General features: G+C 42.2%; 1 protein-coding gene across 8 annotated transcripts in view; it reads left to right on the top strand.

Moving 5' to 3' along the window:
* The window catches only part of TEAD1 (TEA domain transcription factor 1), a 143,745-nt gene that overhangs the window by 48,624 nt on the left and 77,593 nt on the right, over positions 1–17,528 (top strand). For all 8 annotated transcript variants that reach the window (XM_052693303.1, XM_052693298.1, XM_052693305.1 and 5 more), the window contains exon 2: positions 3,576–3,829. In XM_052693303.1, the coding sequence (XP_052549263.1) occupies positions 3,682–3,829 (148 nt within the window). In that variant the 5' untranslated portion in view covers positions 3,576–3,681. The remainder of the gene's footprint in view (positions 1–3,575; positions 3,830–17,528) is intronic.

The raw sequence follows: 17,528 nt of genomic DNA, 5'->3' as shown, positions 1-17,528 counted from the left end.
TCACGTTGAACTGCAGCATAATAGGTCTGAAATTTTTCATCACAGTGGGATCTTTAGAATTCAAGCTAAGGACAAGGTGGAATTGCGTTTTGATATATTGAGCTGGGCTGGAAGTGATTAAATGAGTAGCTCATTATTTTCCTGCAATAAGAGGGAGCCATTTAGTGGCTGCGGCACCAGGTTTTCTCGGTCCTCTAGCTTGATGTTCAGTGTCAGTGTTTACCAAAATGGAGATAGCTAAAATGAACCTTTGGAGCAGAAGAGGATTTTTGGGGAGGAGATTGCTCTCAACCCATATCATACAGAGATTCTGGAAGAAACGTTCACTTTGTTTTAGAGGCTGCTATAGTAGCTCAACACCTCAAGATGATATCCAAGTAGGTAAAAAGGGATGGGAAGGGAAAAGATAGCACAATAGTGAAAATTCACCAGTAAATGCAATGCAAGATCTAACATGAATATCAAGTAAAAATTACTTTTGAGCCTCTCTGTTTTCCTTGTATGCATTTTAATTATTATTTTGGCATAATGTAATAACAAGGGCTGGTTTATAGGATGATACTAAGACTTGGGGCTATGACTGTGGCAGATTTTGTAAGCAGAGCACTGTTGAGCTGCATGTGCTGCGCGTTGCAGGATGCAGTGCCCATGACTAAGAAGGGGAAGGATTTCCTTCCCAGTCACCTTCAAGGAGCTGACCAGGTTAAACAATCCTGCTCTGTGCTGTTTTCTGGTGAAATGCTGAGCTGTGGTCTTGAGCATGTGAGGTCAATAAAATCTCCTGTAGCCCTTTTCCTGTGCGCTGTAGCAGTAAAACTGAAAACCTGCTAATTATCCTAGTCACCATATAATTACATGTCATTTACAAAAAAATCCCCCTGTATTTGAAGACTTAAGTAGAAATGATCATTTCTGTCAGTTCTTGCCCATTATTGTTGTTTTCTTCTGTTTCAGCTACAAGGTTTAACTATTACAAGGGTTTAGTCAAGCCTTCAGCCTTCTGCAAATTGTAAAAGACAGTGCTTCAGTGTTTTACAAATATTTCCATCTCCCTCTTTGCAGTGAGTGCTCTTTGGACAATAAGTGGTGCATTTGAGCAGACTTTTCGCTTGCACCTCATTTGTGCATAGCTCCCTGTGAATCCATCTGCTGCCTCATTATCAGTTTATCAGGCATTCAAGACGCTGTGGTCAGCCATGAGATTACTGGTGGGTAGGGACTAATGTTGTCCTAAGCTGTGCTGAGATGTTCAAACCAATGCTAAGTTCAGGAATGTCTCCTTGAAAAAAAAAAAAAAAAAGCTGTGCAAGTAGGGAAAGTAAAGCTCTAGGGAGTTAATCTCACATGTGCTCATTCTTCCGGGTTCCTACAGGAGCCCAGGGCAGTGGAAACACCCCATGTTTTAGGAGCTGGACTGGTAACGGCAGTGAGATGAGATGAGACTACTCCCAGTTTCCCCAGTTTCTGCTACAGTTTTTGGTTGTTGTTGTTTGTTTGTTTTGTTTTGTTTGCATGGCCCCATGGCCTCTGGGCCTCAGATAGCCCAGACTGTCAGGTTTCGAATATCCAGTGACTGGCTGGCTGGGGAACAAATTTCATAGAATCATAGAATCACCAAGGTTGGAAAAGACCTAAGAGATCATCCAGTCCAACCGTTCACCTATTCCCAATAGCTCCCACTAAACCACGTCCCTCAACACAACATCCAGCCTTTCCTTGAACACCCCCAGGGTCGGTGCCTCCACCACCTCCCTGGGCAGTCCATTCCAGTGCCTGACCACCCTTTCTGAAAAGTAATACTTCCTGATGTCCAGCCTGAATCTCCCCTGCCGTAGCTTGAAGCCATTCCCTCTGGTCCTATCACTAATGACACGAGAAAAGAGGACGACCCCCAGCTCACTACAGCCTCCCTTCAGGAAGTTATAGAGAGCAATGAGGTCTCCCCTGAGCCTCCTCTTCTCCAGGCTGAACACTCCCAGCTCCTTCAGCCTCTCCTCATATGGCCTGTGTTCCAGACCCCTCACCAGCTTTGTTGCCCTCCTTTGAACACGTTCCAGGACCTCAATGTCTTTCTTGCAGTGAGGGGCCCAAACTTCTTCTGTTAGAGAGTTCTTGAGCTCAGGTGTTTTGTCGGAGCTGCTGCAGCCTCCAACTCCCCCTTTTCTTCCATCAGCTGTTTGCTGTTCTGCAACAGGCTTTTCACCTGTTTGTTTTGGTGGTTTAGGCCTCTCCTTCCTTGCCTGGCCCTTCTGAGCAACTGTAGCTGTTAGTAGCCACATTCCAGTCGTGGGAATCATTCCGCCAGGTTTCAGTGACTGAACTACATCATGATTTTCCAGAAGCACAGTGGCTTCCAGCTCCTCCTGTTTGTTTCTCAAGCTGCATGTGTTGTTGTAGAGGCATTTCAGCTGGGCAGCTGGTCTTGTCACCTTCTTAGAGGATAGCTCCTTAATTCCTTTGCTATTTACCTTTAGTCTCCCTGTTGCCTTCATCATCATAAGATGCAACAGGTTGAAGGCCTCCCCTCCCCCCAGCACCACGTCCCTTTAATTTAGCTGTGCTATCCTGCACCTTGTTGTGGTCAGGCTCTGTCACCTCCTTCCCCCTTCAAACCTAGGCTAAAGCCCTGTCAATGAGCCTGGATCCCCTTATGATCCAGGTGGATCCTATCAGCAGCCATCAGGCCAGGTGCCAAGTAAACTACCCCATGGTTGGAAAAGCCAAAATTCCTGCATTCTCAGTAGCCTCTTAGCCATGTATTGATCAGATGGGTTTTCCTGGTCCTCTCAGAATCCCTTCCTGATGGGATAAAGGAAAACACCACTTGTACTCTGGTACCATCCATTAACCGCCCTGTTATTTTATGTATGGTTGGGATGTTTTAAAGTGTTCAGGGAATTAACTGGATTTTTAAGTGCACGTGCAACATATGCACGTGTGTTTTAACACTTCCATCCACTTAGATCAGTCAGAGTCACCTAAATTCTTCTTTTTTGAAAATAAAGCTGTGTTGTGCTTAGACATGCTGAGCCAAATCTGTTCCTGGTGTTATTTCACTGATCAGATGAAGAATTGCACCAGAGATGAATTTGGTCTGGTATAGCAGCTTTTTTGCCTGGAGCAAATCTTTATAGCGGAGTTGTATTTCTCTCAAAAAATCTAAAAGGAACACTGACAAGATCTGTAGCTCTGGTGGTGTGAGCAGGTGCAGCGATATTAAATTATTTCTTATTAAATAGATTCAGCAACTTGAAGCTGGTAATTTTGTTTTGCTATGATTCTGTGACAGAGACCTCTTAAAACAGGCAAAATGCACATCTTGTAATTCCTTTTTCTGGTATTATCATTTCAAAGATTTTTGTTCTCACGTAGCTTGTGTTCAGGTTGTATTATCAATTTGGGTAACATCAGAGAAGTAGAGTCCAATAATGCTGTACTTTTCTGGGGTGCTTCCCATGCTAGCTTTATTCCCATTAAAGCTCAGCTGCTGTTAATTAGAATTAGAAGTAACCAGAAATGTGTTCCTGAAGTTCCATGCCCTTAATGCCTTGTGGGCTTGTCTGTTTGTTTTGTAGGTTTATTTCCTTTAAGACTCCAAGCTTAAGCTTGGAGACCCCAGCCATCACCATTGAGCCCAGCAGCTGGAGCGGCAGCGAGAGCCCTGCCGAAGACATTGAAAGAATGAGCGATTCTGCAGATAAGCCTATTGACAACGATGCAGAAGGTGTCTGGAGCCCTGACATAGAGCAGAGCTTTCAGGAGGCTCTAGCTATCTATCCACCATGTGGGAGGAGGAAAATCATCTTATCAGATGAAGGCAAAATGTATGGTAAGTGGTGCTCAGTTAGCCTTTGGAAATAATTGTCCCTGTATGAGCCATAAAGGCCAGCTTGTTTTTACATGCCGTTCCTGGCTCTGACTTTGGCAATTACAGAGTAAATCTTGATGAAATCAAGTTGAGAGACCTCCAGTGGGCTGATGTATTGCTGGCACTTGGAAGCAATGTTAGTGCATAACTGTGTCCTTAATGAATACTATAATTTGCCTAGAATGTTTAAAAGAAACTTTTAAATGTGTCATTCCTTGAGCACAGAAAATATTTAAGCATTTTTCATTATTTTTTTATAAGTGGTGCATAAATAGAAATGGGGAATATGGTGGCAGGATCACATGACGAAACATGCAATATTAAATTGCAAAGCGATCAAGTTCTTGTCGTGTTCAGAATCCTCTTGACAGAAGAGGAAAGTTAGGGATGCTTTGGTGCCTTTCATTACATTTTCCCCCCCTTTTTTCAGCACAGACTGCTATAAATCAGATGATGTGGTGACAGTGTTCCATAAAGACATGCTCCTGCGACTGATGCTGACATCTGCACACACTAACCATAGCTGTGTTGCTCTCATCCCGCTCATTGAAGCTCTCTCGCTCCCAAGGCCTAGCTGCCTTTTCTTTTCCATTTTGCAAACTTTTCTTTGTGGGCTGCAGAATGTCCCTCCGGCCCCTCACCCTGCAGCAGCTGCCAATGGTGGCCATACCCTGGGGGAGCCCAGAGCGAGGTGACCTCGCTCCCTACCTGGCCGTGTGTCCCGAGGCAGGCAGGAGGCCACGGGCTCAGCCCTGAGCAGATGGTGCTGCAGCTGCCACCAGCTGTGCCCCCGCAACCCCCCCGCATGAGGTCATGGAAACAGGGACACTGCTGCTGCCTCCGGTTCTTTGGGGGCCGGCAGCGGGACCGGCTCCCCCGGCCTCCCTTTGCAGCTGCCATGTGACCCTGGTGGCCACACGAAGTGTCGGGTCTGGAAAAAGCAAGTTGTGATGAAGCATCTCAGCTGCCGTTGGCAGAAAGTTGCTGGGTCCCAGTTTCCTGCCCGGGTGTTTGCTTCTTTTGTTCTTTTATCCCCCCCCCCACCCCCCCTTTTTTTTTTTTTCTTTTTTTTTTTTCTTTCCTCTTTTTCCATCTTTCCCCCCAGAATAGGGGAATACAATTTCTCTTGTCAACCCCCTCAGTAATTTCTGCTTGTTTTGATTGCATTTTGTTGTTATTTTCCTTTGGCAATGGGATGATTTGCTTAATTAGAAGGTTGTGCTCTTTCTAGGGGGACATAAGCATGTATATACAAACAAGCTTATTGTGTATTTATGGTCAAAAGCTCTACTTAGGTTTGAACAGCCTCATCAGCTCTAATAAGGGTGGCTGCATTTTCTTAAATCAGGATTCACAACAGTCACTCCTGAAATCTGATTTATGGTGTTCTAAAGCATTCTTTGTGACACGGTATAAATTAAAGAAATTAACATATTTCTCTATTCACGTTGACAGTCACCGATTTAATTGAATGGTTCTTTAATACCAAACCTTAACATTTGTTAAATTGTATATACATAGGAAACTATTTATGCATATCTAATTGCTGATTACTACTGCTAGCTAATAACACCATAAAAATATATGCGTGTCTCATTTATTTATGCTCATTCTAAATTGACTCATGTTCATTTTCAATCAGAAAAAGGAAGTGTGTGTATTATGCTGAAAGCTTGACTTGGAGCATTGTCCTGGTCAGAAAAAAAATGTGTTAAGAAGTGTGGGATCCTGAATTAGTAGAATTTACATGCTGACTTTGCAGTGGATGAACTCATGTTTTCATTCTCCAAGCTGAGTAACTGCTTTGTAGTGCTAGAGGATTTATTGAAACCATGCTAGGTTTCTGAGGACTTTATAATAGAGTCTTATGGCCATGAGAGCATAATTGTTCTCCAAGGATTTTGAAATCAAAACAGTGTAAGTGTTTTAGATTCTGTGTGGCATAATGAAAATAATTTAATGCCTTTTAGTGGCATACCAAGTTTATTTCACTTACAAGAGAGACATTGCAATATCTCTCGGCTTCCATAGTGTTGGGGGATATTGTAATGTCAGTAACTCGTGAACCATGTAAGACAAAAGGTCAAGAGAGCACCATTTCATTTTCTGACTGAAATTGCCTTTAGATGTAGGCACTAGAACAAATATGATCTTTACGGAGGCAAATACAATGATCACTCTGTGTGGATTAAGTTAAGCAACTGTACTTCTTTTCTTTTGGAGATGAGCAGGGAGTTTGCTCGAAGAAGCATTGTTAAGTCTTTGATTTAATGAGAGCTCTGTGACATTCATGTAGCCAGAAGCTGGAGTTTCTTTGCTGTTCTTTGTGGTGGTTGGAAGCACTCTGGTGGATGTCCCTCACCTCCCCAGCAGCACAAGTCACTTCAGCTGTCTGCTACAGCTGTGAACTGGGGCTGGGAGGGAAGGAGAAGGAAAGGACAGGAAGGGTGTTTCCTTCCTTCTCTCCTTGCCTTCTGAAAAAGTAACTTAGGGCAGCAGATGGCAATGGGAATGAAAGATTGTGTCAAGGACCATTGGTACCACATGGCTGGAGAGGGCAGGAAGAGGGAGAGTGTGCTGTGCTTTGTTGCTCTGCAGCATCCTTATGTTGTAAGGACTAAGTCATGACCTGGGTGAAGCTGTGAGCGTTTTGAGCTGCTGCTCACTCTGCCTTCAGTCCTAGGTGAGGGCTACCTGAAGAAGCCCTCAGAAAACAAAAACTTAATGAAACTCTAATTTTTTAATTTATAGGAAATGATTGGGTAAGAAGCAAAGACACTTGTTTCGGTTCAGAGGGATCAAATTCCAAGAATCTTAGCTTGGAGATTCTTGAGAGAAAGGGAGTGCACAGTAAGGCCGAGGGACAAGTGGTAAGGTTTCTGCACGAAAGTGCTGCTTGCCATTGCTTTTTCCCCCTTCCAGTGTACTTGTGTGCTGGAGGTGATCTTACATTTCTGGCTTTGCTGCTAGTATAGTGTGGACTAGTAAATGGAAAGAAAAAGGGTGAGGAGGGAATAAATAGAGGAAGGCTTTAAGCAGAGTAGAGGAACACATCCATAACTTGATGCTCTTACTCCCTCTGGAAGTAGTTAAGCTAAGCTTGTAGAAGGCTCTTCTCTTGGACTTATTTTCATTTGTCTTGCAAGATGTTGGTATTTTTCATTTGTATTGTGTAAAAATAAAATTGATAAACTGCAAGTTTCATCCACAGACTGAATTGGGGCACCCTATGATTTGTTTCAGAACGGAACTTCTGTGTCCTTGCTTACCTACATGTAGTAAAACTAGCCCATTAGAGTGCATTGGCTGTCCTGCATTTGTACTTTGCTCAAATTGTTGGTCTTTTGCTGTTGGCAGTTCAGTTACTTGTAGCAACTCCTGTGAACTCACTTGTTGGCAGGGTATTTGCCTGTGCTTGTCTTTGCTCCTGGGAGAGTGCTTTGGAAAAGATTGGAAGAATGAGAACTGCTGTGAAACGCAGCCATATTTCTATCCCTGGTGTTATACTGAAGACACTGGAGTTACAGTGGAAGTGGGTTTGGCCACAGGTGTGTTTTCCTCTTTTTTGAAGAGTTGCCATACCTAGATGCAGCTTCAGTGCAGCTGTAGGGACAATGTAATGTAATGCCAATGTAATGTACATCGCCGGTAAGTGCAGTGCCTGCAGATGTGCATTGCTAACTTAGCCTTGAGGTAGCAAAGACAGCTTTTGCCTGTAAGACAAGGAAGTAGGTGGATGTCATTTGCATTGGATGTGTTTAGCTGTGCAACAGAACTGCTTAAGAGAGCATTAATGATTACTTAAGAAGGAAGCTCTGTAATGTGTTTAGTTGCTTTACAAAGAGGACTAAGTGCTATTTAATGCAGGAAGGTGCATAGCAGCCTTTCAAAACTGTTGTATACATTTATTAGGTCATGGATAAAATCTCTTGGCTTGAATTACTGTGATAGTAAAGGAAAAATGATACTTTCATAAAAATTTATCTTCAGATGATAAGACTTATGTACAATGAGTAATAATAGTAATTTCAAAGCACCCTGTATAAATTGAATATTGAACTTGAACTGATGCCTCAGCAAGAGAAATCCAGTTCTGTGGCTTATTTGATTCTGTTGGTAAGTGCTATCACTAGGTGTCTGAGTTTTTGTTAGGAAAATGCGAGGTGACTAGCTTTATGAAGAAAACAGTAACATGTTACAAATTATTTTTACTATTGGCTTTTAATTTTAAAAGTTCCATACAAGTTATTGCCGCTATAAAGACATCAGTACCTTATAAAGTTTCCACGGTATTAATTATATTTGAATGTGAATAAGGTATTTGGAATGATGAAATACCAGATGTGAGGTATCAGGTTGCACGTTTATTCATCTGTTACTGCAGTGGTTCTACAGCAGTAGGCTCTTTTCGGTTTTCTTTCCTCTTTTTTTTTTGATCTCACAGCAGCATACACAAAATGCACTGGAGATAGGGCTTCTGTTATGAAAGTTACTATTTGGGTTTCTTAGATTGTAAACAAGTCTGTCTAGAAACATTCCTGCAATCCTGTGATTGCACTCTACGTTACATCATCGCACAGTGCATGCATGAAGGCAGGCTACAAGCGTGTGCTGAGCAATTGGCAGCCAGCTAAAGGTGAACAGGATGAAGGCCCTAAGATATGGTGTCTGTTGGAAAAGTTACTACTTAAATTGCTCAGACTATGAACAAGTCTGCCTATAAGGATTTCTGTAATCCAGTAGTGTTCTTGCGGTATTATGCTGTGTTTGCAGGAAGGCAGCCTGCTTGTGTGAGATGAGAAGTTGGCACTTCTGCCATTAGTAATGAAGGGTATGGGGCTTATTTGTAGTCTAGGATTTCTGGAATGTGGGGGAACAAGATTTAATCTTTCTTTTTGGCTTTCAAGAGTAAGTTGTCAACAGCTGAGCCTTAGCAAGATGGAGATTCTTTATGGTCCACCACTGCCGTAAGTGGTTATTCTCATGAGAAAATCTAAGTGGGACTGTAAGAGCTGTGCATGATAAGGGTATTGACTCCTACCTGGGGAGTGGGCAGATGAGAGCAGGCTGTGGGAAGCACTGTGTCTGAAAGTGTGAGTAATGTTGTGCAGGGTCATCCGTGGCACTTCCTTTTGCTGTGTTGGTTCAGGAGAATGATCGTTCCAAAGGAAATCGGAAGTAATACTGGCAAGTGTTCTTTTAGTAAAACCCCTGCTCAGAAATGACATGTTAGAATGAGACCATTGACGTCACTGACTTAATGCTGCCTCTCTACAACATCCAGGATCTGTTTAGAAGATTGTCTAGTATGATTTTATACTAGGTCACTTTTCCTCAAGCTCTGATTTCACAAGATGAACTTGTGATCCTGTAATTGCAGAGGCATAGTTTTTGCAGCCTTAAGAAGTAGGCTTTTTCCACTAGGGAGGTAGGTAAAACAGCCTTGATTAGATTGTTTTAGTGTGTTAGTTGATCATGTAGTACTGAGAGCTTAAGAAAGTTGGAAATCCTACATGTAAATAGCATAAAAGAAAATATACTCGTTTCTTTGAGCTAATTTCTTACAGAACTGTGATTGCACCATGCGTGACAGAGTGAATATCACCTGTTTCAGACAACCTGGGGACAGTTTGAATTGGACAAGTGAGACCCCAAACACACTTAGGGTTTATAATGGTCTGTTAGGTTTGGTATCCTTTTCATTATACCGCTATGAAGTTATGGTAGAAGTGTCTCCTCTTTCACTAACTTCAGGTGCCAGCTGTATTATCTTGCAGAATTCTAGGAGGATCCCATTGATCCATATCCCCCATAAAGTGCTTATATGAAGGTGTGGAATGTGTGCTATATCCCTGTCAGATACCACTGTTCTGAGCATGTTTATAGAAACAGAAGATGTAGGAAAATGTAGGAACTGTTATTTTTAAACAGAGAGAAACTTGGATGGCGCAGGGAGCACTTTGCTTGGCCAAGTAACAAATGAGAAATGGTTGAAAATTGGCACCTGCACCACCACCGTGGTGACTTGTACCAGTATGCAAGAGCTGCTGGAATTGGAGACTTCTGGCCGGCTGTTCAAGGCAGGCAGAGCTGGGGCCACTGAGATGAGTGGTGAAAGCCAGGCATCCAAACCACGCTGGGAAGGAAACTTCATCCTAGCCTTCTCCCACTCCCCTAGTAGGTTTGCACACTATGGATGTGATTACAAATAACGTGATGGGGAACAAGAGAGGCAGTGGCAGCATGAAAAAATTCTTACAGCATCTTTGGCTTTCTGAAGATGTGCAGTTTCCCAGAGAAATTGGTTTATATTCTTCCCTACACCTCTCAGGAGCAAACCCGGATAACTGTTGGAGAGTAAATGCAATGGTTGTGACATGAGTCTTACACAATTCCCAGGGTGCCATGCTATTCAAAATTAGTATGTATCGTAACCGTGTCTTACAGGGATTTCCTCACAAATGCATGCAGGATGTTTTTTTGCGATACCCTTGAGAAGCTGTAGTCATACCACTGCATGAATATTTTCCTATCTTACGAACAGTTTAATGTAGGACACTTGGCCTGGAACATCAGAGAGACACTCCAGTGTCTGGGCTTCCAGATGATTTTAGTCTGACCATATAGTTTAAAGAATTGGACGTTAATGGATTAACAGTTTACAGACTTTTGGTGGAAGTAATGATTTAGCTAACAGAAAATGCTTCCTCTGAAGCTTTTTTTGCTTTTGTTCTAGGCAGACTAAAAATTTTACAGTGGATGATTAAAGCACATGTTTTTGTGAGCAAAAATGACACAAATTAGGTGAAGGAGAAGAGAGATGAGCATAAATATGCTAATACTATGTCAAGAATCCTCTTTTAAATGTGGGGAAGTAGCATGATTTGTTGGACGCGTTGTACAAGAGACAACAATGCATCCTGGATACATGAGGAAATAGAAATCCCGAGAGCATTGCATGCCATGGGAGTTGCTGGGGATGTCAGTCAAACACCATTGCAATGTTACCTACAGAGGGCTCAAATAAGCACTGCTAATAGAAACTGTGGTCAACACACACATTCTCTACTGTGAGAAGTCAGCGTCACTATCGCAACTGCTTAATTACAGCCTTTCTACAACAGCCATCTCCATCTAGGTCAGGCCTCCTGAGGATTTTCCTGGATATAGGCAGATTTTATGCTTTGACTGAGGTCTCTCTAGCTCATTCTGGAAGAAAAAAAATGGCAAGAGAAATCCAGAAAAGAGGAAATCTTGTGTACTCACACAATCTGGTAGAATTTAGGAACTTGCTTAAATTTTATAGTTAGCACAAAATTTGGCCAACTTTTGTATGAGGGCACTAAGTCTGCCAGAGGTTACCATATGTATAAGGCATCAAAACAGATCTAAAGATCAACCCAATTATGTGGTTGTCATCCTCAGAACAAATAAGGTGGGGGCCCAGATAAGCAGCAGTGCAATTGGCTCAGGCTGGATGTTGGGTTTTCTGCAGTACAGGCAACAAACTCGATGTCTGAAAGTTCTAGGGAGGGTGGCATGGGATATACACTGGTGGGTGTTGGGGAGCATATTCCAGTAATCTATGTGAAATTAAGTGAGCTAGATTATACTAAATTTGCATTTCAAGCATATTTGCCTGAAGTTGCTATATGTTAACGTCAACTGGTGTTTTGCTAGCATAGAAAAGAAGAGCATTACTTAAATAGAAATTATAGCTTAAATTGTTAGCAGTACTGTGGGTGGTAGGAAAGACAGATGAGGAAAGTATCTTCAGCTGCTTGGATTCAGGCATCAAAGTTTTACCCCTGAAGTAGCAGGTAACTGTACTGTCTTAGATACTGGGAAAATGTTCCAATTCTGTTTGGTTGGAGACGGCAGACTTACTCTTTCTGGATATTGCTGACAATAGATAAGTAGTAGAATAATTTTCTGTAGTAAAAATAGTGTTTGAATTAGTTTAAGAGATGCTAGAGATACCAGATCACATGAAGGCATTTAATTCTTAGAACAAGAATTGCATTTTCATTCATTTAGTACTTCCGTAGCCTGTTAGCAATAAACCTTCTAGCACAATTAATGATGAAATAAATGCTTACTAATAGGTACATACATACACACGTGTCTGTGAATAAGTATATGTGTATACAATCAGTTCCCTTCAACCCCAGTGAAATTTAAGACCTCAACAAGGAGGTCTGCTCAGAACCAACTAGCCACTGCCTGGCTGGCAGCCTTCTTTCTCTGCTTCTGTGTCTGACTGCATCCCACCGGGTGAGCTCTCTGCAAAGAAATGCTGTGATTCATATTCGTAGCAGTTATTAGATAGATATGTTAGCATATATTTAGATAGGCAAAGCATGCGGGCATATATTGTACGTTACATATTTAGAGTGCACGATGTATTTCTAGCTATAGGAGGTCTAATCACCAGAGGCTGTGAAGTACTGAGGAGAATTACTGTAAGGGATAGCGTGCGGAGGAGCCACCCGCAGAATTTTCCATCCTGTGAGGCAGTGACAAAAGACTCCTGGGTCTCTGTAACAGGATTGCCAGAGGAGTGTCACTAGCAGATGAAAAAAAAGCCCCTGTGCCCAGCTCTAGCTCTGGCCTTGGTGGGCCTGTACTGCTGGAGTGGGTGGCAGGTCCCTGGTGTGTGTGGTTGGGGGAGGGAGGAAGCACAGCAGAGATGATTTAGGGCTGGAAATACTGAGCAGAGAGACAAGTGAGGTAAGAATGCAATGAAAAAGGACTCCTATTAAAAATATGAGACAGGAAGTTTTACAAGCTGCCTTTACCCCAGTGAAGAAAAGAAGTATAGAGGGATTAAATAACTTGTCCGATGTCATCAAGAGCTTTATAGCTAAGCAAGGAATTGAGTCCCCTTGCCCCCCCCTCCCTTCAGCCATCTATGGTTTAATGCTGAAGGGGCCCCTTTCACAGTTTATCCAGTGATCCTTGGGGAGCTTAGGGCAACTGTGGCAAAACCATGTTTCCTGCACCACATCCTGTGCGCTGGGAGAGCAGGCTGCATCTTCTTAGAAGTCCAGTCTGCCCACAGGACGCCTTGCGCCTCTGGTAAGGGAGTTGGCTAAATGCCATTTTATTAGGCTTTTTTTTTTTTAATATAGCAGTGCCTTGAACCAAACATGAAAAGGCCCTCGTGGTGCTTGTATAAATAATGGACGTCTATAAAGAGCTTAACTTCTATATGGAGAAGAGAGGGAAAGTAGGTGGAAGAGCGAGGGATATTTAGCCTGATGTTGATGCTCCGTGAGATGATGTGAAGTGTGGCCCGTCCACAGAGTAATATAGAGACTGGTGAAAATAAGATGATTTAATTTGTTCATAACAGCGTTATTCAAGGAACAGAAAAGTATGTAGCTTATCCAGAGACATAATCTAAGTGATCTTAACTCTGTGCCAAGCAAAAATTCTGCTATTTAATTACCGATTTAGAAAATATCCTGGGCTCAATTTCCTCCTCAGTTACACTGTTATAAATCTAATGGAGTTGTTAAAGATTTATGGCAGTGTAACTGAAGGCAGAATTGGGTCCCTTATGCTTAAAACTTAGTTTGCCACATAAGTAATAATTTCTGTTTTCTAGGCAAGAGTTTAAGAATCTTGCAGACCTCTGTTTCAGTAAAAGAAATATGAACTACAGCAGCGTGGGTGAGTGATTAATGCTGGAAGGGATGTCTTGGGGCAATCTGAATTGGCTGGTGTGGAAAATCCATGTGCAATTCAGATTTAGGATCTGTTTGCAGATACCTCATAATTTAAAATGTCAAAAAAAAAATCCAAAACCTTAGGCTTTCATGTAGTATATTAATATGGTGCTTGTTCAGTGTGCAGCAAGCTTTGCTTAAGTAATAGCCTCATATGAGGCGTGAACTCATCTCCTTCCCCTTAGTAGGGCCTTAACTTCAAAACTGATTGTGACCCTATAAATCCTAGCAGCATTTAAATCATTAAAAAAAAATCTCTCTTTTGATTTAATGTAAGTTATATATTTAAAGCCTTAAAAAGGAAAAAAAGTTGCTTTATTTATCCAGGCTTTAAGAAGTCTTGTGTTAGCTTAAATGTGTCTGTTGGCTGGTTTGACAGGTGAGTTGTGCTCCATACAGAGGTGCCTGGTCTGCACAACTGTTGCAGTTGTTCTGTGTTTCGCTATTGGCCGATGGGCACTGAGAAAACAAAGCCCGTACTTAGAAGCTGTGGATGTCACAAAGAAATGCCTCAAGTCAGAACTGTGTTGAGTCCCACTTCTGGGGACTCGTGGCAGGAGCAGCCAAGGCAATGGGTGTGTGGTGCAGGAGGGCTGGTTGGGGACTGCCCGTGGCCTGCTGGCAGGGCTTGGTGGTTCCACCTGAGCCAGGGCTTGCTTGGGCTTCTGGAGCCTCACACAGCAGTTCTGCAAGCTGGAGCTATGCTGGACAAGGATTTGTGTAGCTGCTGATAAAGTGGCGGTCTTTTCATCGCATTATAAAATTTGTATAGAGTCATAATATGCACCTATCCCCAAATGTAAACCTTATAAAATAATGTACACTTAGAGTAGCTCTTTCCAAGGGAAACACAATATTAAGGTCCAAGGCCTCCGTCAGAGAACTTTGAAAGGAATCAAAGATTTAATTTTTCTGAGTGTTGTGAACTAACCATTTTTAAGATATAAGAGAGAATAATAGATTAGGTACATTATATCGTCTTAAAAGTGATTTTTCCATGGCATTTTTATTGGCTGTGAAAGCAGTAACTCTGGATGAACATAAATCATTTCAGTATTTAGAGCGGTCCTGGCTCTGTGCACTGATTAATGATACCTGTGGCTCCTAAACATGCATCTTGTTTGTTTTTAAATACCTATAGGTCATTAATTACCTAAAAATTAGTTCAAATTTAACCGTATAAACCACCCTGTTGTCATTTCTGGAGGTATTTTGCAACCTAAGCAAAGGCTCAGGTATTCCAGATATGATAGTTGTGCAGATTGCATAAGACATGCATTGCTCACTCTAAGATACAGAGTCCTGTCTGCCCTTAAACCCTTTGTTCTCTTGGCTGAATGCAGTTAATTAGCAACCGTCTCCATAGCAACTGCTTCATAGTCCAAAAACATTGTCTCGTTTTTTGCAGTTTAGCTTATCACACTGTTTACCTGAAGGGCTTTTCACTGCGTTGAGTCTCATTTGAGTTGGCTGCATGCCTGCTCACGGAAGTGAATTGTCAAGATAGAAAAACACCATGGCAGTACGATGCTGAACAGGGCCCTGTGTGTGAAAGCAAAAGCATTTTAAAAGTTCTGTAGAAACAAAAGTTGAAGTTTGCAATGATTTATGTCCAGTTTTAAAGCATGTGACTTCTCAGCAACACCATGCCTTTTAAAACAAAGAGCTGTGCTTCTGGATCTCCTGTCCAGCAAATTGCTGCTCCCTGCCTGTCCCCACTCCAGCCTTGGAGGCACAGCCCTTCCTGCAGCCCTGGCCCCTCCCTGGGCCATCTCAGAGCACTTCAGCTCACACTGAGGGGCTGTGGCTGCAGCTGCTCAACTGCGCTGGGTGCTGCAGGCCCATTTGTCTTCCTTCACAATGACAATTTCAAGGGAAACTCACCAGTGCTGGTTCCATACGATGAATTAATTAGGGAAGGAAGTGGAAGACCTATCGTGGTCATCAAATCTGAATACTCTGATCTGACAATGGTGTCTGGCCTAAAGGCAGTATGCTCATGGTGTGGGAGGCCACATGAGGAGTACCAGCATTTTCATGTCTGATGGACATTTTGCTTATTCGTACTTGTTTAATTTGCTTTCTGTTTGTTTTTATTTGATGGAGTGGTTTGATTGGACCTGTAAGATCATCTAGTTCCATCCCCCTATCAGTAGGGAGGAACACCTCCCACTAGACCAGATTGCTCACTGCCTCATCCTGCCTGGAGCCCCATCCAGCATTGTTTACTTGATTTCTCAGCAGACAGTGTGATGCGCAAGAAGCTGATTTAGACTAGGGTAGATTTTATTTCATCCTAGTCAGGATGGAAACCAGCTCGATGGCCAGAAGCACCTTCTCTTCTCCAGAGACAGTTTCATCTGGCAGGGCCTGTTCTCCCCCATAGCCCCAAATGGCATATGGGGCTGCTGAATCTTCAAGAAGAGGCTTCATTTGATATGATATGTTGGAAGCAATATTTCCAGAGATTTGAGGTGTCTGGGGCTCTTTCAGGACTAAAAGCCGGATGCGTGCAAATGCTGCAAATGTGGCTGGTGTGCTCTGTTATTCCTATACAGCATCTGGTTGATGAAGGGTTATTCTCTGTTCGTGTTAATGTCTCACTCATACTATTCCACAGTCACTATCATTAGTAGCAGTATTTGAATTACAGCAGTGCTGAAAGTCTGCAGTATGATAAAGGCTCCATTGTTGTAGGTCTTGTGCACACAAGACGAGATGATCTCTGTTCCAGCTGTTTACAGTCTGTTTTAAGACCAGTAGCATAAGTGGGCTTATCATATGAATAGCAGAAAGGGAAAGAAAATGCTCAGAATTATAGGAAATCCATGGTTACATGGAATAACTGTTCATTTAGGCTTCTTTCAGACACCTGACATTTGTTACTTTTCTGCCCATAGTAGAAAGTAAATAAAATGCCCTTCTGTTCTCCAGCAGGTTGATTGGTCACATTCGTGGGTCTTACGTAAACTAATCTTGGATGGAAACTGCAGAATGTCCAAACTGTCAGGGTGCTTTCCAACATTTAAAAAGGTGTTCAGTGTTGTCAGCACCTCTGAATCTACAGCTCGGCTCTCCTGAAGCCAGACCTGCTCAGTATCAGAAATGGAAAACTCAAAGCGCCTGCTAGAACTTGACGCTGTTTAATTAGCTGAAAGTAGAGGTTGGCAGATGGCAAACCAGTGGGAAGGACCTCCCTTCTTGAAAATATGGGCCGCATCCTCAGCTTGTGTAAACTGGAATTGTTCTACTGAAATTGATGTTCAGCTTCTGTCAGTTACTGAGAAAAACTTTTTGAAAACAAGAAAAGCTATCAGAACCGATAAGTTATCAATTGGATTCAGGTACAGAAATTAACATCTTGAGACTGATCTGTTTTCAAAGTGACTGTATACTTTACAATCTTGTTTTTGTTGACATGCAATCCAGACGAAAGTTGGGCTTGCTTTCCCAGAGCTGCATTGTCTGAAGAGCTTACAGCAGTGAAACCTACTGTAAATTGTTTGTTTCAAGTCACTCAGTTATGAAAGTAAGGCATCAATAATTCATTCTAGTAAAAGCCAAAACTATACAGTTGTGTAAAATCATCTATTACATGGTAACCTTAAATGTTTATTTTAAAAATAAAGAGATCTTTGATTGAAAGTTGTGAGCTCACCTAAATCTTTTCCAGGCAAATTTCTTGCTCAGATGAAAGCTCCCATATGTTTAAAAGCTGCTGCATTCTTATATTTTAATGTTTCCCATTAATTGCTTGTTTTCAATTGGAAACGTGAAAACAAAACCTGAAAAACAAAACTGACTGCTCATTTATCTCACTGCATGATATCAAACTGATAGATTCATTAAACCTGTAAAAATATGAGAATTGGAAGTGAATTGAACTTGCTAGAAAGAAAGCAGTATTTACAATCTGCTTTCAGACAGGC

This window comes from Tympanuchus pallidicinctus, unplaced genomic scaffold (genome assembly GCF_026119805.1).
Source record: "Tympanuchus pallidicinctus isolate F22 unplaced genomic scaffold, pur_lepc_1.0 scaffold3, whole genome shotgun sequence".
Taxonomy (NCBI): domain Eukaryota; kingdom Metazoa; phylum Chordata; class Aves; order Galliformes; family Phasianidae; genus Tympanuchus; species Tympanuchus pallidicinctus.
The sequence above is the reverse complement of the archived record's forward strand: the minus strand, read 5'-3'. Positions and strand labels throughout refer to the sequence as shown.